Consider the following 24,095-nt stretch of genomic DNA (forward strand, 5'->3'; position numbering starts at 1 on the left):
ATAAATGAATTGGGTAAGTGTTGAAGGTCGAGTTAGTGTTGATGTTATCAATTGAAAGTAACATGACTTTACCTACTTAACTTTAGCATGTAGATTATTTAGCTTTTAGCACAGTTTAAAGATATGTATTAGCATCTATAATTTGCTTTAATTCTTCATAACTTTAATGTTCTAGCAAGTTAAGGATTGGTCAAGCATGAATTGACACGATAATATAATGAATCTAGCATAAGAAATAATCTCTAATTTTAATGGATAAGTATCTTGAAAATATAACTTAAACATCTTTAACTAGTCAATCTGCCTAGTGAATTTATTAATATTTGTTAGTATTAGAGATTTTGATACCATTTATCACGTAGGTCAAGTTAATGTCAAGGAATAACACATTTACTAACTCTCTAATCACAAATGAAGAGTAGTGTACAAATGTTGGACCCCATGTTTTACTCATATATTGTCTCATTTTGAAAAATAGAAAAATACAATAAGCACCTAATAAGCTTGAGACTCCTTTTAGTCTTGTACCAATATTCCAAAGATTTGGAATGGAATGGTTCCATTGTTTCATAAGTGGTATTATGAACTCTCCTATTCTTTCTTAGATACCTTGGGCAGTTAGGCCCAATTTGCAATCTTCACCAAGCAAAGCAAATAAGCTTTGGCCCATAGTTTGACAACCCAGGTTAGGAATAGTCTAATTGGCTAACGCTTTCTTTTGGATTTGTTTATGTTCTTACGGTTAAAAAACAAATTAATTAATTAACTATAAATCAATAGCTATAGAAATGGTCCTACTTTTCCATTAAAAATTTAAAATAATGTACATAATAAAAATGAACCAGCCAAAAGTTTAAATTACAGGGAACGAAAGGGATTTGTATACAATCAACCGCAAAGAGAGTGAGGGATAACTCAAGTGGTTATAGCTTCCCTCCCGCTCCTAAGAGATCTTGGGATCGATTCTCATCATCTGCCCTTGAGGCTCTCTAAACACCAAAAAAAAAAAAAAAATAATAATAATAATAATAATAATAATAAACAACCGCATAAAAAAAATTTAAAAAAAAAAATCATTGAAAAATTATGTTAATCCTTATTGGTCATTTGATTGATATGGACAAGATTAATGTCAATTTCATATATATTTTGTATAGGTATAATAAATTGTCATTGCATCATGCTTAAAAACACAAAACCTAAAATATACATGACCCATAAAATATATTTCAAATCTAGAATTTCCCAAGAACAATGATCCAACTCTAAAATGATCCCAATGCAAAGGCCAAAGTTCTAAGTGGTAGCTACTAGCTAGTACAAAACGATATAATAAAGAAAGTGCTAAGTTATAGGTGTTGAGTCCATTTAAGAACATTTGAGCATATATTATAATTTTATAAACTATATTATCCTAAGTAAGTGTAACGGTAAGCAATAATCTTGTAGACATTGTGGTCCAAGCTAGGTAAGATATTCAATCACTAATCTTACGTACATTTTCGCATATAAACATGCATATGATGCCAATTTTTTAACCACGGATTTTCTTCCTTCCAAGGTATGGAGTAGAATAGTGCAAGAATAATGTGGTATTAAGGATGGATTTTGGCCTCGTTAGAAGTTTCTTATTTTTGTTTTCTTTATTTGAAGCTTGAATATATAATCAATCAATCAATTAAAGCCTTAATCTCATAAATGGGTACCGAAAGTGATTATTTCGTGTAATCATCGACAAAAATCTTCCTCCTCCCACCCTTACAATCCAATGTCTCATCCTCATGCAAACCCATATGCTTCATATTCTTCCTAGCTCCTTCCAACCAAGTCATTTTCGGTCTCCCTCTCCCTCTTTTAACCCCTCTATGGTCTCACTCTTCCATTCTTCGTACCGGTGCACCCTCAGGTCTCCGTCTTACATGCCCAAACCAACGCAAGCGATTTTCCTTTAGTTTGTCTACAATGCCTTTTACACCTACTTTCTTGGAAATAACCTTATTTTTTATTCTTTGAAGCTCGAATATATAATACAAGTATGAATTATGAATTACAACCGCAAATTGAATAATGAATGTTGGAAAAAGGTATCATCTAGGAGCAAAGATAGTAAGGGTGGAAATTTCGTAGAATTCGATCTACAGAAACTTCTTTTTTTTCTTTTTTTTTTTTTTCTCTTTAATTTTAATTTAAGTTAGTTATCCCAATTTTTATCTGAACTCCTAAAACAGATGGAAAACACTTCTTTTATACTTATCACTTGTCAATTTTCTAACTAATATATATCTTATTCCTATCTTTCATACCAGTTGCCTTGTAAGATTGTGAAATCAAGTCTTGTAGCTGAGGTACGGTATACTGTTATTTGAGGTGGAAATTTAATTAATACAATTAGTTAATTACGAACCACTAATTTTCACATAAAACCTTAGTAAAATAGTAAGCCAAATATAAAATTTAGGTACACTTTTATGAAACTTTCTTAGCCATCCTAATTAATTTTTTGACATTATTAAGCATAATAAGTATTGGATTAATATTATATTGAGAAGTAAAAGCTTCAACAATAATATAATATGACGAATATGTTTCTGATGTCCAAAAGTATCAACGACCAAAAAAAATATCATTGACAATAAGCAATCTATAGCTTTTCTGCTTTTGAATTATTACATCCTAATAATACTAATAATCATCAATAATAATTCATCATACATGTATAATCTATCACTACGGTCTACGGAGTATAATGTACATACATCAAACCTAAAGTACGAAGCAAAACATTAAAAAATCAAAATAGAAAATGTTGAATTAATTTTATACTAGAAAATAATACTCCCTCCGTTTTTTTTAAATGCATCACTTTTCTGTTACGGATGTTTTTTTTTAAATATATTACTTTCTTATTTGGTAACTTTATACTATATTTTATCATTTATATCTCTTACTTTAAACCTCACTTAAACTATTTTATCATTTCTGTCTTCTTCATGGTCCTCACTTATATGATAAAAATATTTACTCTCCATCATATTCTTTCACTTTTATAGTCTCCATCTAACTTTTATTATAATAAATTATTCACCTACTCACAATATAATATTACTCTCCTAAAATTCCGCGTATCACCAAGTGATGCAAATAAAAAACAAAAAACGGAAAGTGTACTTTAAAACAAACGTATGAAATTTCATACTAGTACTATATTCCAATCCAATAAAATGTTGCATCAAAAACTTTTCCATTTAAGGAAATAAAAAATTAATTAAAATGGAAGTTCCTATACGTGGCGAATGGAGGGTAACCAACGGACAAACGAATTTTCTTAGAAAGCGTGTGAGACTTTTCTTCATGTGAAAAATTAGCAAGGTCAGCCAACGAACTCATTTATAGTGGTTATGTCTCAACCATGCCATCTGTTAGCAAACCAGAATGTATATTAATTACCAGTTTACCACCATACTTGTTAAATGTTTTTTTGTTCATTATTGTTGCGAGTTTTCTTTCTCTTCCCGTGTTTTCGCTATCACTGAATTAAGACGACTCGAACTTATATATGTCCTTCATTTTTCTTTTATTGCACCATAAGAACTTTTATATTATTATTATTAAATTTTCTTTGACCGTTATTATATTATTTATTTATTAGAAAATATATAGTTATGTGGCATCTAGTTAGATTCATCTCAAAATCTATTTTTTAATATTAATTTTTTATAATTTTTACAAAAGTATACTTGAAAATATTAATAGCTAAAGTAATGCATTGACAAGCATGAAATCATTCATGGTGCAATAAAAAAAAAACGGAAGAAGTACATAAGTTGTTTCACTATAATTGCATCATACTAATCAATGCGGCACAACTTTAGGAATAACTCCTTGCGCATAGCATCTATTTGTTTTGAAACAAATAGAGTGGCTAAGTTGTACTCCCTCCGTTTCGCATTAATCGCTACGCTAGGGTTGGCTTAAAGTTTAAGAAAATTATAAACTAGGCTTATAATATAAAGTATTGTAAGTTGGAGATAAAAATTAAAAAAATTAAATAAAAAAAAAAAGAAGTAGTGTGGGTGGGGTTGATAAGAAAGAGAAATAAATAACTATATACTAAAGGCGAAACCTGAAATGACACTTGTCATTTCCTGGTTAAAAAATATTCCGCCTATTTTTTCTTTCCTTTTTTTTTATTTGTCATTTTTTTATGATATTCATTTTATAACCTACAATAATAGTTATTTCCATTTTGACAATATAGTTAATCCAATTATACTCAATTTTATTTTTACATATATTTTATATACTAGGAAACTTTTAGTTACAAAAACACTAACATAGATAACATAGATTAAAAATAAGGTATTGTAATATATTATATTCCAATATTATTATAATATTATCAATATTAATTTTTTTTCTCTAACTTTTATCATTTGACAATAAAATTTATTTTAATTAAAAAAGAAAAATCATTTTGGTAGCATACTTTGTATAAATCTTAAAATTACATAACGTTTATAAGGACAAAAACATTTTATTTTATTATATTATACATAATATATATTGAAAAATTAAATTACTCGAAATATTTATGTGATTATTTAAAAAATAAAAAGCTCTACTACTCACTAAAAGTTTATTTAAAAAAGTTGATTACAGAATACTAACTATCCTAAATAAAATAAAATCAATTAAATTTTGAGAAATTCTCAATGGTAGCCCTCTACTGTTGCTTATTTTCAACTTTTATTTCAATTATCTTTGGTGCCCAAGCTTCCCCCAGCACCAACCTACCTCATCACCACGACCCCTACCCTTAGCCTCCACCCATCCCCTTTCCCCCACCTCAATACCTACCCCCTTTAATTTTCCCTCACCCCTGTACCGCGCGCTCCTCCCCTTTTCCCCCACCCCAAAACGACCCCCTTCCCCTTCCTTATCCACCTTGAAACCAACCTAAACCCAATTCCTAAATGGCAAACAGAGTAAATAGGCAAATACGACACACCAAGACAACAACATCTTCAACAACTCATCACCCAATTCCAAAATCCCACTATTTCAGAAGAATTCAGAGAAAAAATCGTTGTTAATCTCGCTAACTTCTCATATGATCCTTACAACTACGCCATTCTTCGAGACCTCAATGGTTTAGAGCTTTTCATCAACTTCTTAACTGAGCCTAGTGAACGTCTCGTTGAGTTTGCCGCCGATGGGATCTATAACGCCGACGCTGACCCACAAAATGCTGAGACTGTTTGTGATTGGGTAGCTGGTTGGTGGAGTTTTTTTTTTTTCTTTTCTGGAAGTTAACTTTGGTTTACAATGTACTCCGTAGTTAGATTTAACAGAATTTTAACGAAAAAAACATCATTAAGATTACGATTGAGAATTTTTAAAAGTATATGGCTATCAAGGTTGGCTACCATTGGAAATAAGGAATAGTAGAGGGCTACCATTGAGAATTTTTCTTAAATTTTCATATTACGCCGGTCAAGTATGTCAACAATTTAAGGATAAACGTAAATGAGTTCGTATATGGGTACTAACCTAAGCTAATATTTAGTTTTTCTTATATAAAACTACCTTAATTTCTATTACTATATACATATTTTTTTTTTATACAATCCAATTCAACAACCTTTACATATTTGGTATTGGTATAAACTAAAATTCAAGTTATTTTGTTACAAATAATTATTTTGGATAAGTTATTGTTGAATTAACACCATTATTTTATAATTTATTTGTTGTAAAATTAAATTTAATTATGACCGTGCATGGCACGGGACTTAACCTAGTAATAAAATATTTGTGAAAGTGGGGTTAATATGAGAGAGAAATTATAAAATAATGGTGGGCCCTTTCCAAATATAGAAGTGTTGCAATTAATACGAAATAGATGTAAAAGGAAAGTGTTGCGATTAATATGAACGGAAGGAGTAAATATTAATGTGAGTATAAAGTATCATCAAATAGATAAATGATACCATTAAATGTTGTACAAATAAGTACTTTGTAAGTAAATTGTACATCAAATATTATATCAATGTGAGATATAATAGTATCACTAAGACAATCTATAATCTAATGGTATAATATACATGCATAATAGTATACAAAAAGTACCACTGTAGCCATAAAAAGTACCTGACTATTTTACCCTTCTATGCGCCTAGATGGACTCCAACTTTAGCAGCAAAGCGAATTGGCTTGAAATCTTACAAATGTAGAATGGAAAGTTAATTTGACAATTAGCTTGTCGTTAGAGATACTCTTATGATATGTTATTTTTGTAAATGTATGAATTCCTCTCCTTTCGTACTTCACTTTCGCCTAATTAAAATCACCAACATTTTAACTTTAACGATTATTCGCTATCACATACTTCCTCTGTTCTTTTTAACTTGACCCTCTTTGGCCTTTACACTATTCACCACTCTTTCTTTGACCGTCTTTTGTGAATAACATGTAAGGAAAAACATATTCACGTGAGATTTTTTTGAAATCGTCTCAATAAGTACTATCATAATATATAACTTTTATAATTTTTTTACTTATGGAGAATTAAAGTTATTAATCGTTAAAGTTTTGCATTGACAAACGTGATAAAAGAAACAGATCAAGTAAAAAATAACAAAGGAAGTAATTAAAATGAATTGAAATTCATACATACATTGTTTCAACTTTCAACATAATTGTGTCACTTGTATATTGAAAGTCGAAAGCAAAGTTGTACACTAAAAAATCATATGAAATATTTAATCGTTTTATACTTTTATGCAATGTTTATCTTATAAAAAAACTAAAATCAAAATTCAGCCTCACAGTTACCTAAATAGTAGTCAAGTAATGTATAACTCGAAAATCATATGATTTATTATCTTGTAAAGTCTCAAAACCAAAAATTGAAAACGGGTAGTAAACCAATCCATATAGATAACAAATCAAATAAACAATGTATAAATCTTGATTAGTATACATTTCTTTTTCCTAATCCTTTTCTTTACTAGTACTTTAATGATTTAATCCAAAACTTTAGGAAAAACATTTGGACACTTGTCAAATAAACGGGGCCATATTCATCATAACGTGTAAACATATGAATAGCCCAAATAAGATTTTTGGTAGAACCAAAAACGACGTATCATCGTTTGATGTTGACTTTTGTTTTAGCATGGGGTCCACAGTAATGAGCTGTTCTGTTGTTCACCCAATAGAAATTCACTTTAATTACGAAACGAAACGTTTTTTAAATGAACAAAATTGAACCGTCCGATTTGGAAGTACATTGTACAAATGGACGGTAGAGATTGTAGCTATTTAAAGTTTTTCTGAAGGTTTTTTTGGCTTAGGTTAAGAGGGTAGGCTATAAGCAAAAGGTGCCAAGATATAAACTTGACTTGTGAAAAGTAAGGTCAAGTTAAAAAAACGTTTTGTGGGCCCTTGATGCTTAAGTTACATGACACGTACCCTAGTTAGTATATTTTTTAGAATCCAAAGGAGATTTAAAGAAAGAGTGAAAATCTTGGACATCACTCATTTACTAGTCACATACTCACATTATTGTGGATACCTTGGATATATGGGTTGGTAATCTTGGTGTAAGTAAATTGATTTTGCCACATTACAAATTAATTTTGGTACCCCCTATGCAAGAAGAGCAAAAAATACTCTCACATAGGGGTGTGTCAAAACCAATTTTGATGTGTCAAAATCATTTTCAGTAATTTTGGTGTAAGTAACTTGTTTTGACACCTATCATGGTGCTAATTTCAATTGTTATTTTGGTGGAAAAATAGAATTGAAAGAAATTTTGGGGTATTGATGTGAAATACGGATTGACTATGTTAGAGGACCAACACAACCAAAAACTTAAGTTTAGTGTTGTAGCTCATAAAAATGTTTTATAGTCTATTACGCCCTCGCACATGAGAGTTCGTTGGGCTTGAAGTGTGGATGCAGCATGGACCCTTTTCGAACCCCGCACCTAATTTTTCACTTAAAAGTAGAGATAACTTATAATTGAATCCCAGGAATATGTTTTATACTATATCAGGCTGGTATTTTTACAAGTGAATTTGAGAGAGTATTGGATCTTACTCAATAACTTTTAAGTAGTTGATTAAAAAAACATTACAATCACAGTAAGTGATTTAGAAATAGAAGCAATGGGAGATGAATGAAAATAAAATTGTAAAAATTAATCTTTGATCGAGGGATATTTATTACCCTGTATTTACGTTGTCCCATAAATAATATAGACATTCTATTAGACACGTAATTTTGGATCAATAAATGGTGGGGAAATAATGTTAATTGTTATCAAACAGAGTAGATGTGACTCGTGTGAGTGGCTAGAGATAATTTCATAAATGTACACGAGAAATATTGATGTGATATAAGTGTATTTCGTTTTTTTTTAAGAAAAATAAAAAAAATAAAAAATAAAATAAAAATAAAAGTAGATAAGTTTGTGTGTATTTAGGAAAAACTGGAAAAATGGTGGATTGAATATGGTCTCAATTTATGTTGATGAGTGTGAAACTTATGTGCGACAATCTAAAATGAAAAGTGTGTGTGAACTATAAAACAATTTGAGAAAAATGGTGGAATTATTTAGTTGTCATTGTCATATTGCTTAATAAACTTATCTAAAAAATTGTCTAATGAACGTCCCAGTATGTTAGATAAGAGAACTAAAAGTGGAAATATTATTTTATAATATAATAAAATATTAAATTAATTATTGTATTGTTTGACGCTTGATTTTGACATGTATTTTAAACTTAATACTATTACAGGTAATATATTACACTACAAGAAAAATGTCTTTTCGTAGCCATTATATTGTAGTGATTGTACATTCACTACAATATGCATGTATGTTTGTGAATTTGTAGAGAAAATCGTATCATTTTACAATCATGGTAATCCCATTTAAAATTGATACGAAAAACATAATAATACATACCCACCCTTTTTTTGCACATTTATAAAATAATTGGAAATTGTATCGTTTATAATCGCCACTAAAACCCAAAAATCGATACGAAAAACCTTTTCTATGCTAGATATACAAATATTGTTTGACAAGTAATACATAAAATATGTCATAGCTTATTTTTGAAATAATCGTTACAAAAAGATAATTTTCTTGTAGTGTTAGTTATTTATCTAATGCCTTGAAACGCTCGTTAGTGAGATCCCTTTAATTATAATAATCAAGTCACCAAAAGCCACTGATAACCTCACAATAAGCAAGGCCATTAATTTCATATATAGTTCCCTATTTCATTTATTGAAGCCGGGTAGCTTGCATATAGAATAAAACCATAAGATTGGTTGAGGTCCCCATACTCAAGGCTCAAACACAGTTCTTTAGTATCCCTAAGATTTCCTATCGCTTAAAAACTTGGTTATAAACGAATACAAACGTGGACATGAATTAGATTTTTCCGCAATATGAAAATTAAGTTTAATCACGAGTGAGGTGGTTATTGGACAGGGTAGCCCAATGATAATAGGGTCAGAGCCAAGCTCATAGGGCTTTTAATGGACAGGGCTATTAATGGACAGGGTCCTTATTGGGTAGGGTCAATATAGGGCCAACATGTTTTTCCAATTTGGTTGATAAATAAAATACATAATGTAAAAATAATTATATAGATTAATTTGTATTCATATGTATTTAATCATGGCTTTGTCCAATATATATTTTAATTGATATTTTGTAGGCCCGCCCATTATCGACCCGCAACCCGCATTGGCCCGACCCTATATTGACCCTAAAAAATGTGACCCTCTTTGACCCTGACCCGCAACTGACCCGCACCGACCCTGACCCGACCCGCCCAATAACCAGCTCTTCACGACAATTGATTGCAATCGATGTCATGAAAGCCATTCCATTTCAAGAGCTTGGACAGATCTCCCATGGATGTGATGCATAGAAATTCATTAGTGAAAATCAAGTTTTATATCCCGTTCTTGTACCACGTAGAGATCAAGAATATTACTCGTATTGTTTCGTAGTTTATCAAGCAATAAGATTTTTTATTTTTATTTTTAGGAAACAAGCAATAAGATTTTATCATGCATCCTAACGCGGAAGAACATGTTATTTTGTAAATTTTTAATGCTTCAATGATCTAATAAATTAATAAAGAAATAATTTAAGGTATTATTTTTCAACGTTAGAGACAAAGAAGAGTAATTTGTTTGTATTTTAAGGAATGCATACAAATTATATTGCTAAAAAAATAAATTAATCTACGAAAGTGTCGTGTAAGTTGTGACGACTGATTGCTGATTGGAGCTCAAAACCACGTTCCCCCCCCCCCCCCCAAAAAAAAAATAAAAATAAAAATTCCGACATTAAATTAAAACTAAGAAAAAGAAAGAAGAAAGACACGTGGCGTAGACAAGCCAAAAAGCAGCTGAAATAACAAGTACGACTTTTCACTATTCCCCAAAATCTAATCATCCCAAAGTAAATTCAAGTCATTTCCATTTTTATTCAAAATCCAAAGAGAAAAAAAAAAAAAAACCCCAAAATTTAAAAACCTATTTTCTCTCTCCTCCACGTGCCCTTTCCTTATTCGTCAATCCCCCACCCCACCTTTTCTTTTCTTCATTTTTATTCTCCCCTCTTTCCTTCTCCCTTTCCTCTCTTCTCGTCTCCCAACTTTCTCTCTCCTCTTTTTTTTCTCTCTCTCTACCTTCTCTCTCCTCCCCCATCAATGGAATCCTCTTCCTCCGACGAGAGCTCCATCTTCTCCGGCGAAGAAGCTTTGACGTCGTCATCATCATCATCTTCTTCGTCGTCGGCGATGAGTAGCGGAAGTTCCGGCGAGATTCCGGAGACAGTGGTTGGAATATCCGGCGAATCTCCGGCGAGAGAGAAGTGTGTTGGGAGACATGACAGGGTAACCTGGGGATATACCTGTGTAATTGGTCGGAGAGCTGAAATGGAGGATGCTGTTGCGGTGGTCCCTGGGTTTGTCTCCAGCACGTGCTCTCACGTGGGTGGTTGTACTGCTCCTGCTTCTAGAACCTCCCTTGAACTCTCTCCTCTTCATTTCTTCGGTGTTTTTGATGGTCATGGTGGTCCCGAGGTATTCTTCCTTCCTTTTCCTCTTTCCAATTATTATCACTCTTTTTTTTTTTTTTTTTTTTTTTTTTTTTTTTTTTTTTGTAATTATAGAAACGGAGTTTTATAATATCATGAATTTTGACGTGTTGGATGTCGAATTATTGTTATTAACAGCTTGTTTGGTAAGTGGTAATATATAATCGTAGTAATAGATTTTTCATCTATGATACGAAGTATGAAATTATGATGCACACGTTAATATGTTATTTTTGTGTGAATTTTGGGGTTTGATGTGAAATTCTGGAATATTTATAGTCAGACTTTTGTTTCTCATTGCAAATGTCCGATGATTTAGTTGGAATTTGAGCCTTCTAGTATAGATCAGGCCATCAGGGTGTGTAGTTAGTAATGTTTTTGAGGGATTGAATCTCGTCTTCGCTCTTTGTAGCCGTTCTAAACCCAAAGAAAGGTAAATAAAGAATAAGGTGTGGGTGTTCTATGAAACATGATTATCAATTTTGGTGTATGAATAGAGAAATACGTGAAGAAATTAGTTAGTTTAAATCTTTTTAAACAGGAAGGAGAAATTTTTGTGAGTGTCAAGTTGGTGCAATGATTGATTTTTTTTTTTTTTTTTTTTTTTTGAAAATCTAGGAACTGCATCCAATACCCACATATGGAACCTGGTAATGACACTAAGTTGAAATTAAACTTAATTGATTCATGTGGTTAACTTTGTTATTTACTATAAGGGGTACCAATCATGATGCTTATTCCCTTGCGCATTATGGGAATAGGATTTAAATGGCCTTAATGGCTTAACCTTAGGTAGAAATGGAATTGCGGGTATACTATGTTGCAGTGATGAAGTAGATGACAGCTGCTGAGTATTTGGTCTAATCAATTGCGGAAATCTGCCAAAAAATGACTTCTTTGGATGGAAGAAAGAACAATCTTGGTTGATCCTTGAATCCTTGATTGATACTGTTAAATATATATGTACTTTGTAATTATTAGCTTGAACCAATTTATGTTGGGATTGGTGTGTACCGTAAAAGATTCTTTACCTGAATAATCAGAGAGGATTTGAAATTGCTGTTTTGTGGTCTTAAATATAGTAGCTGGTAAACTATTGGAATATAGATTTTTTTGCATCCTGTTATTGGTCTATGAACACGATGACAAGGAATATGCAAGTGTTGAGCTTTCTTTAGGTCAAATTAAATAGAACTGACGGCACCTTTATCCCGCAGCAGCCACGTGTTATTGTTCCAGTCCTAAGACGATGGCTATTGGTTCTTTGGACTTGCCTTTTCTTCCCTTTTCCTCCTTTAAGTATCTTATTACTATATATTACTCCGTAATATCTTGTTTTCAGAACCTCTATAGTTTTCAACCTTGTGGTAACCTGGATCTTGTTTTAGCTGTACATCAGTTGGAGCAGGTTAATTTTGACATTTTGTTCCCCTTTCCTGGTGCATATTTTTTTTTTCTTTTCTTGTTTGAAAGGTGTGTACTTTGGTTTCATGCTTAAAACTTAAAAGCTTCATTATTTGGTAGTTTCTTGGGTTGTTCGCGTGCTCATTCGTGGTAGACCTGAAAGTTTAAATACCAGTTATAAAATAGGCAAGTCATCTTTAAAAAATAAAGATTTATGGTAAGCTAGCGTTTTCAATGGTAAAATATCAGGAACCAGCGAGGATATAGTAAAAGACAAATCTAGACTTACTAATTATGTGTATACTATGTTTAGATCTTTTCTTATTCCTTAAAAGTTGACTGAGCTGATCTCTTTCCGCTTCTGTTGATTAGCTTAAGATTAAACAAATGCTAAAAGTACATGACCAGAAATTTGGTATTGTTTAAGCTAATTAGACATTTAGACTCATACGTGGCAGGCAATAAGGAGGTCAATGAAAGTTCATTAGAATACAATAACATAGATAATCTTTTTCTGGATGTGGATGGATCTAAATCTCTCCATTAAGAGAGCCACCTTGATTGCTTTTTAGCTTCCAACTGCTACATGTTTATGATGGCTTTGACCAACCCAACACGATGTTCCAGCTAATATATTAGGAAGGTTCCTATGAAATTTAATATTTCCATTTTATTAACCATTAAGCAGCAAAGGTATATACTATATATATAATCGGAAGTCTACATATCTTTACAATTTTGTTGGAAGTGTGAAGAAGGAAATTCTAGAGTATTCCATATGTGCTTATACTTTGTAAAACTAGAAGTCTTTGGTAGAATACATTCAGAACAATATCTTTATTCACAGCTAAAATCTGTAATTCACGGTTTTGTATAGTTGGATATATATATTTGATTACATATTAGATCTGACTTAAAGTTGATATTCTAAAAATAAATATTATAACAAATTTCACAAGATTCCACTTGACTACATTTTTTTTATACATCTATATCACCAAACAGGGTAAAATTTTCAAATTTTGACAATAAGTCCCTGACATTTTAAGCAGGTAAAGTAGTAAAATTATAGAGGGAGTAATATGTTAATAAATAAATATTGTTAGTTCATCTAGAGCATTCGGTTTTTTTTTTCCAAATTTTTTGGTTCAATTAGAAGTGTGGCTCGTGCTATTCCCTTTTAGTTTTTGATCCTGAGTTCAGCACTTGGTTTGAGTGGCATCATCTTGTAAGATATACACTTGGGTATAACATGGCAAATACTGGATTATTTTAATTAATCTGATGAAACAATGGCAAAGTGAATGTTTGATAGCTACTATAATGAGTGCACGTAAGTTTGTCAATCATGTTCATACTTGAGACCCAGTGTGTGAAGTTTAGGCTACACAGGTCACATATACTCTGCAGATATCCACATTGCATCCCCCCCCCCTCCCCCACCCTCTCTCTCTCTCTTCCACCCCTCCTATGGCAGAATCAATATACATAAGTGTGTTTCCATATGTTGATGTGAATATCCTTCCTCCCTTTGTTGGCAGGTTGCTGACTTCTGTGCCGAGCAGATGCATGAGGTTATAGCAGAGGAGTTGAATGGGGAAGGAGTTGATGGATTTGAGTGGCAGAAGAAGTGGAAACAAGTATTTTCCAGTGGCTTCCGGAGAGCCGATGACAAGGTTGTCTCAGAAGCTAAAGCCTCAGAGATGGTTGGATCCACGGCTGTTGTAGCAGTTGTTTCTGGTTGTCAGATCATTTTGTCCAATTGTGGGGATTCAAGGGCTGTTCTTTGTAGAAGGACACAGACCATTCCTTTGACTGTTGATCACAAGGTGAGACAAGTTGTTGACGCCTAATCTCTCTTATGTGTCTGATATATGCAAATAATTTCTTTGTTTAGGGTGCTAATAGCACCACAGGATTAGCATTGCACAGCAAGATGTTGTCTATTCCTACAGTTAGTTGCATTTGTGGGTGCAGACTTCGCTACATGAATTGCCATTTGTTAATTTCGTCTGCTAGAGAAAAGTCAGCTGTTTTTGATAGGCATTCCACATTTTAGGTGAGTGCTCTTGTAAACCTGTCCCCATGTTCACAATGCATGCATGTCTTGAAAAATCTTGTAGTGCTAAAAATTGCATGCTCATCATTGCCTGCTCTTGGTGACTGGTAGTACCTGTATAATAACTATTTAATTAGCTGTCCAATTTCGCAATTTCCTATGATTGTCACTAAAACGTATCTGTGTGTTTTACAGCCAGATAGAGCTGATGAATTATCGAGAATTGAAGGAGAGGGTGGGAGAGTCATAAACTGGCATGGTGCTAGGGTGCTTGGAGTCCTTGCTATGTCTCGAGCTATAGGTCCCTTTCTTCACTAACTCTTACGATTTTCCTTCACATGACCCGTTTAACTGTACATATTTCTTGCCAGTCACTGCAGAACTTGGAGTAAAAAAAAGTAAAAATTGGAAAATAAAATAAAGGCTGCACCTGTCATCTATTGCTGTCTGCAATACCAGAAAATCTTTGTTGATCTCAATTCTGTGTTTGTTGATAGAGAGCGGTCCTTATTTCTTGTGAAGGACCAAGCTTGGTATATTTTGGCCCTGACATGCATTCTCGTAACTTCTTGTGGAACTTCAACAAGTCCCTATGGCTCTTGTATTAAGGAAATGCATTATCATAAGGCAATGCAATACATCATTGCGAATAAGAATTTCCCTACTTGGAAAAATGAATGAAAAGGAGTAGGGATGGAACTTAGCTCAATGAAGCCTTAGTAAGTGGATTTGGCCCTACCCTGCTTATGAATCAATAATTGCTAAGCAAAGGACTAGGCTTTTCAAAGCAGTTGCCCCCTTAGTTTATTTCTTTGACTACAGGCTCACTTCTTTGCTTGCCGGAGTCCCTTGATAAATTTAAGTCTTTAACTACTTTTCTGAGGGTGCTTTAGTTGTGGATCGGAGATGGGATTTGAACTTGTACAGCTACCTGTTTGTTACTCTGGAGTTCTGACAAAGTAACAGGACACAACAATTATCATGTCAAACCAAGTATTTCTTAATATATAAACCTTTATACCAAATTGGTTGTCAGGTGGACATAAAAGTAGTTAGCCATCGTAGAGCTTCAAGTATGACGATGTGTATGTACTCCGTACTATTTGTACATAGGCTGCTTGTAATTCAACTCATTTCTTGTTCATTGTTCTTTTCTTCAAAGATATCTAAGAAACCTGGTCTCAAATACGAGCTCTTGTTCACTTAATACTTAGATTTTGAACCGTAAATTGCATTTAACTTATATATTAGCTACTTGGCTTTGCATTTGGATTTTAATGTGTTGCATTACTTCTGTTTCAGGTGATAGGTATATGAGCCCTTACATAATTCCAGTGCCCGAGATCACTTTCATGACGAGAAGTGATGAAGACGAGTGTTTGATATTGGCAAGTGATGGGCTTTGGGATGTCATGTCAAATGATGAGGTAGGGGAGGTTGCCCGCCGCCTCCTTAGGAGAATGCGAAGGTCCACAGTATCCAGTGATGTTTGTCCTGCACAAGTGGTTGCTGATAATCTCAGGCAGCTTGCTATTGGGAGAAACAGTTCTGATAACATCTCAATCATAGTCGTTGATCTGAAATCGAGGATAAGAAATCAAGCAAAGCAACAAATATAGCAGGGTATTGAATATTGATTTTCTTCATTTCTTTGAGGCCTGTTGAGAAAATATAAAGCTCCAACGAAGCTTTCTAGATATTCTTAGGTAGCCATCATCAGCTATTATTTTCTACTGTACAAAGCTGACACTGCTGGTGAGAAAGCGCTCCTGACTTTCAAAATTGTATTACTGCAAATTATTGGATCAACCCTCTATTTTAGTTGGTTTGATCCAAACTTTCCGAAAGTGGAAATGACAAAAATATGAAATAGGAAAATTTAAACAAACTATTGATGTTCTGCAATGATGCTATCATTTTTTTCTGGTTTCAATGAAAGGCTGAAGACATCAAGATGTTGCCGCGGCTTCAAGCTCTGATTATGTAAATATCAGCTGCAGGCAATCGTTGTTCATGCTCAATAACCTAACCGGACTTGAATGCCACCCTTCAGTGTATTCATTTGCGAAATTTTTATGGTTAAGGTCATGTATAATTAGTTATGTACTACTAATGTAGTGAATGACATGTAATGCTATGATGCTACTCCCTCCGTTCTATAATACTTGCGACGTTGGAGTGGACACGTAATTTAAGAAAATTACAAATTAGTTCATTTAAAATATTTGTTTATTATATAAAGGATTCTCTTGTATTTTTATATTGTAAAAAAACAAAAAGTGGGGAGGTGGGGATAGTGAGGAGAGAGAAAATATAGGATTTAATTGGGTTTTAGGGTTTGTGATCCTAAAGAGAGTATAGGAAAATATTTTTTTTTAGTGGTCTCATTCCATATTTAGTAACGTGTCAAGTATTTTTGGACCAACGAAAATGATAACTGTGTCAAGTATTATGGGACGGAGGGAGTATGGAGTATGTGCTACTAAACAATGTTGGAGGTATAAATCTCTTTTCTAACACCATAACTTTTTTTTTTCATAACTTTTTTTTTTCTTTTTTTTAGTGAGATTGGCTGGTTTCCTGTTCTCAATTAATGTATGTATTATGTCCCCTTTTGGACCTCTAATTTTTTTTTCTTTTTCTTTCTGTAGAGGGGGAATTTTTGTTAAAAAGGGGTGTAGCGAAGTTAGGAATTTTGTTAAAAAGGGGTGTAGAGAAGTTAGGAAAGTGATTTAACTAAGTGCTTAGGAAACTAATCATTCTCCTTTTAACTAAACCTCCGTCTTGCGTGTTTATGGACTTCCTCTTTCACCTTAACCTCTAAAAACTTCGAATAAATTAATTAGGGTTGAATGTGTTTGGGAAATATGAGAAAGTAATATGAGAGTAGTATGAGAATAATATGAGGATATATGAGATTAAGGTTTAAGAACTTCGCAGTCAATTTTCTAAGTTTTTTTTAGTGTATTGAGGTCTAATCGTGACCCCTATGTATATATAGGTGTAGGACTCTAGGGTTAGGGTTTAAGTGACGTCACGTCACGAGGCGCGCGTAACAAAGAAAGTTGTGCTCAGGTGTTGTGTGTAACTCTAGCTAGGAGTCTCGCTCAACAATCATGCGTGCCCGACTTGCCTTGTTAAAAAATGCGGTGTTAGTAAAACTTACATAACTTTTGATTCAGAATTCGGAATGAGGCAAATAAGATAGGGTTGGAAGCTTTGGAGTCTACTTTCCAAATCAATCGAAGTTAGTTCAAAAGCTTTTGTGGATTTTAAGATACGAACGATTTATTAAAGGGTGTCAGTTTTGGGCCCAGTTTAGTTTTTTGATCATATCCATTTCGTTATAAGTTAGAATAGGGCTTATAATATAGTTGGAAAGCTCTTTGAAAGTGCTATCCACCTATATAGACCTTGCACAAATTTTATGATGTTTGGTTAATTTCTTGGCTCGGTTTGTAAGGTCCATTAGACCTAAGCACTGGATTTGACGTGTTTAGGTCTGTTATTAATCAAAATTAATTATGTGCGAGTGTACTTTAAGCCTAATTAATAAGCGGATTGAAGTCTCAAAACTTACTTTATATGACATTCGATATCCCTCAACACTTCAACTTTGATCTAACTTGAAGAACGAATTTTTGTATCATCATTGCACTTCCTTTTGGGACAGAAGGCCGAATGTAGGTGTCCACAAGTACAGAATCCAGTCTAGACAAGACTGGTCTACATTAACTTCTGAGCGGATTTGTAAATGCCACACCCCTCTATGCATCCTTAGCAGACTTACATAACCTAATAAGGTACTGTATTCCTTCCACCCTATAATAATTTCCACTTCGGGAGAATGTTCCAAGACCATAAGACTTTATCAATGTCAATGGACCTATAGCAGACATATCTAGATTAATTTGTTTGAAAAAAGCATTCCCCGTCTTGACCGTAAAACAACCCGGCTTATGATATGCCCAGTACAGATAGTCCTCCGTATTATGATCTGGTATCTCCAAGCTCATCTCCCAATAATAGAGACATCACTAACTTCAATACAGTCGCGAAGTTTGGCTTGATTCTAGCCACCGCACAATGGCTCCAAAAAATTCTTTGATCCTCCAATTCTTAGCTTGAACCATCATCACGCGAAATTCGCATTCTGACACCTTAGCCGCCATCCATCTATCCTTGCCTGCTACGATGGGCTTTCCATTTCACACCTTCCAACCACACCCCTTGACAAGCGTATATCCAGCCAGTGCTAGATCCTGCATTCCAAAAGAGTAACCTTTGTTCTTGAGCGACACAGGAATTCTTCCATGAATAAGAGACTTAAGTTTAGTCACACACACCTTTGAAAGCAGAAGTTGTGGATTGTGACTAATCCTCTAAACCTATTTCATTAATAAAGCTTACTGAAAGAAATCAAGCTATGAATTCCCAAACCCCCTAATCCTTTCGGGAGATTCATGATGTCTTTATCAACCTAATGTATACCCTTATGCTCCTTGATAGCCTAGAAAAATCTAGATAATAAAGAATCCACCTTATTCGCAATTGAAGTAGGCTTCTCAAAGCACTACGTAACATGTGAAGTGATCGCCATTAACACAGATCAATATAAGCTTTTGTAGTAGTGACAAAAACTATATTCCAGGTCGAAATCCTTTTCCCAATGTTTATCCACTATAAATTGAAAAGTCTTGGCCTTTTGCCTGACCATATCAATAGGTATCCCTAAATGTGTCCCAAATGGGTCAACCTAACCTATTCCCAAGAGGTTTTTTAAAACTTTGTTGTTCCGAAATAGGCGTATTAGGATTGACCTTTAAATGCGATTTTTCAAGATTTAACTATTAACCTAACATAATGTAGAATCTTTCCAGAATATTCGTAATCACCTGGAAACTCTGATCAATTGTTTTGAAAAAAATAAAGGGTCATCTGTAAAAAAAGTAAGTGAGAAAGCACAGGAGAAAACAAAGGGGTTGTTGGTGAATTAATAAGGAACAAGGAGATGTTTTGGACCGCTGAACTTGTATGTGAGAAGAGTTTAAGCCGATGTTCTCACAGGAATGAGGGCCCAATGTTTTTCCAATGTAATCGTAATTTTACTTGCCAAATTGGACTCGAATCTCAAATCTTGAGATTTTTGACAAAGCTATCTAAAAAAATATCAACTCGTGATCATTTTTTTAAAAATTGAATTGAACAAGAAGATCCTAGCACAAACCTAATATCGCTACAAGTAGAGCATAAGAACAACAAAAAAGGTGGCAACAAGAGAATCTCGTGATAGGGTTTGGGAATGGTATAACAGGTGTTTAGGGTAAAAAATACCCCAGCACGTGATCCAATCCCATAGTGACACGTGACCTAATAAAAGGGCGACACATGTCCCTATAGGAAAATGACACGTGGCAACCCTAAGAACAAATAAATGAGAGAAATGCCTCCTTGCATCAGGAGGCCCAATTCCCGAGAAAGGCGCTTAAACGACGCCCCCAGAAGGACACTTGTCCTCTCCTGATTGCGCCGCCAATCAGAGCCCACCTTTTTAGGGTACTAACCCTAAACTGGCACACATTCCTACCCCTATAAATACCCCAATCATTTATGATGGGAGGGGTGGATTAAAACATATCATTCAAGAGTATTAAATTGCCCCAACTTCTCTCTACTTTCTCTCTCTAAATTACTTTGTTTTCTGGTCACTAACTTGATCGTCGGAGGCGAATATTCCGTCAAACGGATTATTCCTTGTTTTCCAGGTGTCCAAGACCATCCGACTATATTCAAGACCTGTATCTCGAGGGATTCCGAAAAACCCCGAAACATTTGGCGCCACCATTGGGGATACACGTCTAAAATGGCTAAAGATGGTCAGACACCTGGTCCTGGTCAAGACGACCATGTAGAGAATCTTATTGCAACAATCAACACTAGCGATCCTTTGACCGTTTCATTTCATTAGGTAGAGAATTCACTTGTCAAGGCTGCTTCCTTAAAGACCGCATTGGAAAAGCTCCAAAAGGAGCTTGAGGGTAAGATCCCCTCTTCTTCTAGAAAGCTGTCCAAAAGAGAGGGAGAGGGTGTCCGAAAGAAACCCCAGGGCAAGACGACTAATACTGAGGACGCCGAGAATACTCCATTCAGGAGACATGCAAGGTCACCAAGGGTGCCCCGGATGAACTGGTCCAGGCTCCTTGAGAAAACACAGTCGGCTGAGGGGCAGACCAAGCAGCCTCAGAGGCAGCCAAACGAGTCGTCCCAGCGCTGGAAAGATGCTAGAGACAATCTCCGACACAAGCTGCAGGAGCACACACACTACTTGGATACTGCCTCCACTCCTACCATGCCGGATGAATTCTCCAACCACACACTCTCCAAGCATACTAGCTCGGCCAGGACCAGCAGGAGTCAAGCTCATCGTACTTCAACTCCAGTTCCTTTAACACAACCACTTAAGTTTCAGATGCCCCATGATTATGGTGCAGTATTGCTGCCTATAACTTCAACATATGGGTAGTATGGGCAATATGGCCCGCCGTATAACCAGGACGGGTACCTGAGCGGATCGGTCGCACAACCTCAGCCTATTGATTGGCAAATGCGCTTGTTGAACCTTGGTGACAAGCCCCCTCCGTTTTCTCAAGAAATTCTCAACTTTCCTCATCCAGCTAAAGTGAAGAGTGTACTTGTACGTGCTTATGACGGTACGGGCAACCCAGAAGAACACATCTCCTCGTACAAAAATTTAATGTACATGCAAAGTGTGGATGATGCCACCTAGTGCAAATGCTTCCCGGCCAACCTTAAGGGTGTGGCTCAAGACTGGTTTAATAGTCTGTCGGCCGGATGCATCAACTACTTCACAACTCTTAGCTTATTGTTCTACAATATACCATCCTGTAAGACTAGTCTTAACTTGGCAACCATCGTCCAAGGGAAGAAAGAGGGGCTGCGTTCGTATGTAAGAGGTTGAATATGGATCGGAGAAGGAAAAAATTCAGAATCTGCCGGATGAAATGGCCTACTCTGAGTTTATCCGAGGATTAAGGCAAAATGGTTTACAATTTGATCTGATCAGGAAAAAGATTCAAACATACGCAGGTGTTCTGCGGGAGGCCGAATCATATATTGAGGCAGCTGATTTTTGTTCTCTTACAAAAACAGAAGATCCAACCAAGGGTGTCGAGAAGAAACAATCTTCTCAGCAAGACTCGACCTGCAAAAAGAAGGAAGGAAACAACAAAAGAAAAGAGATTTGGGTGGCTGACTGCCAACAGACAAAGTCAAAGAAAGCTTAGATGTATGAGCCGCAGTACGAGTACAACAAAGAATGTTACTCAATTTTGATGAAAATCAAAGATAAGTTCGAGTTTGAGAAGCCCCATCCTTTGAGAGGGCCGACCCAGTACAGAATTAAGAACAAGTACTATCAGTACCACAAAAATGTGGGGCATGACACGAACGATTGCAACAATTTGAAGAGGTTGCTGGATAAGCTGGCCGAGAAGGGCATGCTCAACTCATATGTTCTGAAGTCAAAGTTCACCTACTCTCAGACATACAGCAAGTCCGAGAATAAGAAAGAAAAAAAAAAGATGACGATGGAAATAGCACAGACTCAGGGTTTGTGGCCGTCATATCAGACGGATTTGCTGCAGGCGGTCCAACCATGAAGGGAATCAAGCAAGATGATTGGAACATGGGGAATGTCATGCACATCGAAGGGTTCAACGCCGAGCCCTTTCTAGAGGTGACAGTCTATGAGGATGACTGAGGAAAAATCAAAGCCCCCCATAATGACCCCATGGTGTTAATCTTGAAAGTCGCCAATTTGAAGGTTGGACGAGTGATAATAGACACAGGCAGCTCGTCCGACATAATCAGTTTAGCTTGCTTGAATAATCTGAAGTTTCTAGAGGATGCCCTAAAGGACATCTCCTACTCGTTGGTTGGGTTCGGTGGGAGCATTATCCACCTAGTTGGACGCATAGACTTGTCCGTTTGATTTGGGCAGAAGAGAGAAGGAAGGGATATGGTCGTCCGCTTCCTAGTTGTTAAGGAGCTCACCGGCTACAATGTTATCATCAGCCGCCCAACTTTGACATCAGCTAAGACAATAATAGTCCCTCATTTGATGCTGATGAACTTTGAGTGGTCGGATGGGAAGATAGGTTCCATTCAAGGAAATTAAAACATGGCCAAAAAGTGTAATCAGCTGGTTGTAAAACCAACAGCGCACGGACAGGGAAAAGCGTCCGAGCAAAATTTTGAAGAAGGATCACTCCAACCATACCAGGTCGGCAAAAAGCGCAAGTCGATTAAGAAAGAGCAAGCATAGCAGCTAATGACCGTCGTTGGCTAGAAGAGTTGAGGCCACGGCCGGCCGACAAACATACGGACATAGTGCTTGACCCAGACCACCTGATTGAACTGTCAACGTGGGCACTATGGCCATGGGCTTTCTTGGAGACGACTTGGTGAAACTGCTATGAGAGTTCAGAGATGTGTTTGCGTTTGAAGTTTATGAGATGCCTGGTATCAGCCCAGACTTAGCAGTTCATAAGCTGGCTGTGAATCCTGCTGTGAAACCTGTTCGTTAGAAAAAAAGGAATCATGGTGAAGAAAGGAATCAGGTGGCCGCAACTGAAGTAAAGAAGCTGCTAGACGCCGGTTTCATTCGACAATGTTACTATCCTGACTGGGTAGCCAACGTAGTTCTTGTCAAAAAGCCGAATGGAACTTGGAGGATATGGTGGATTACACTGACCTCAACAAGGCATGCCCTAAGGATAGTTTTCCCTTGACTAAAATTGACCGCTTGGTTGATTCAATGGTCGGGCATGCCCTGATGAGCTTTGTGGATGCATACTCCGGATTCCATCAAATCCCTTTGTGGGAAGAAGACCAAGAAAAAGAAACATTTGTGACCGAGCAGGGGCTATACTGCTACAAAGGCATGCCGTTTGGCCTGAAGAATGCCCTGCCACCTTTCAGAGACTTGTGAATACGGTCTTCAGAGATCAAATTGGCTTGAACATGGAGGCTTATATTGATGATATGATTGTTAAATCAAAGAGGTCGGCTGGCCATCTGAGTGAACTCCGAGAAATGTTTACCGAACTCAGGTGGCATAAGATGATGTTAAATCCAAAGAAGTGTGTCTTTAGTGTTGAGTTCGACAAATTTCTCGGACTTTTAATTGATCAGTGCGACATTGAGGCCAACCCTTAAAAGATCCAAGCGATCTTAAACATGAAATCGCCTAAAACCATAAAAGAAGTTCAAAGATTGACCGACTGCTTATCTGCACGCGGACGATTTCTGTCAAGATCAGGGGATAAGTGCCGCTATTTTTTCCAGACTATCAAGAAAAAAGCAATGTTCGAGTGAACAGAGGAGGCCGAGGAAGCCTTCGTACAGTTGAAGAATCATTTGCGTACCCTTCCTGGGCCCGTCAGTCCCCTCAAAGATGAGAAGTTATACATGTATTTGGCT

General features: G+C 35.5%; 1 protein-coding gene across 1 annotated transcript; it reads left to right on the forward strand.

Annotated features, from left to right (window-relative positions):
* Nucleotides 1-10,559: 10,559 nt before the first annotated feature.
* On the forward strand, nt 10,560-16,779 carry LOC110707704 (probable protein phosphatase 2C 6). The gene is made up of 4 exons (XM_021885740.1): nt 10,560-11,117; nt 14,077-14,364; nt 14,790-14,895; nt 15,897-16,779. The coding sequence occupies exons 1-4, from the start codon at nt 10,743-10,745 to the stop codon at nt 16,211-16,213; spliced, it is 1,086 nt and encodes a 361-aa protein (XP_021741432.1). The 5' UTR covers nt 10,560-10,742; the 3' UTR covers nt 16,214-16,779.
* Nucleotides 16,780-24,095: the final 7,316 nt, after the last annotated feature.

This window comes from Chenopodium quinoa, unplaced genomic scaffold (assembly GCF_001683475.1).
Source record: "Chenopodium quinoa cultivar QQ74 unplaced genomic scaffold, ASM168347v1, whole genome shotgun sequence".
NCBI classification, from domain to species: domain Eukaryota; kingdom Viridiplantae; phylum Streptophyta; class Magnoliopsida; order Caryophyllales; family Amaranthaceae; genus Chenopodium; species Chenopodium quinoa.

Bases quoted from the DNA above. Each gene is read 5' to 3' on its own strand.
- LOC110707704 (XM_021885740.1), top strand. From the start codon at position 10,743: ATGGAATCCTCTTCCTCCGACGAGAGCTCCATCTTCTCCGGCGAAGAA. The intron at 11,118-14,076 runs GTATTCTTCCTT...CTTTGTTGGCAG, and splicing joins ATGGTCATGGTGGTCCCGAG to GTTGCTGACTTCTGTGCCGA. The intron at 14,365-14,789 runs GTGAGACAAGTT...TGTGTTTTACAG, and splicing joins CTTTGACTGTTGATCACAAG to CCAGATAGAGCTGATGAATT.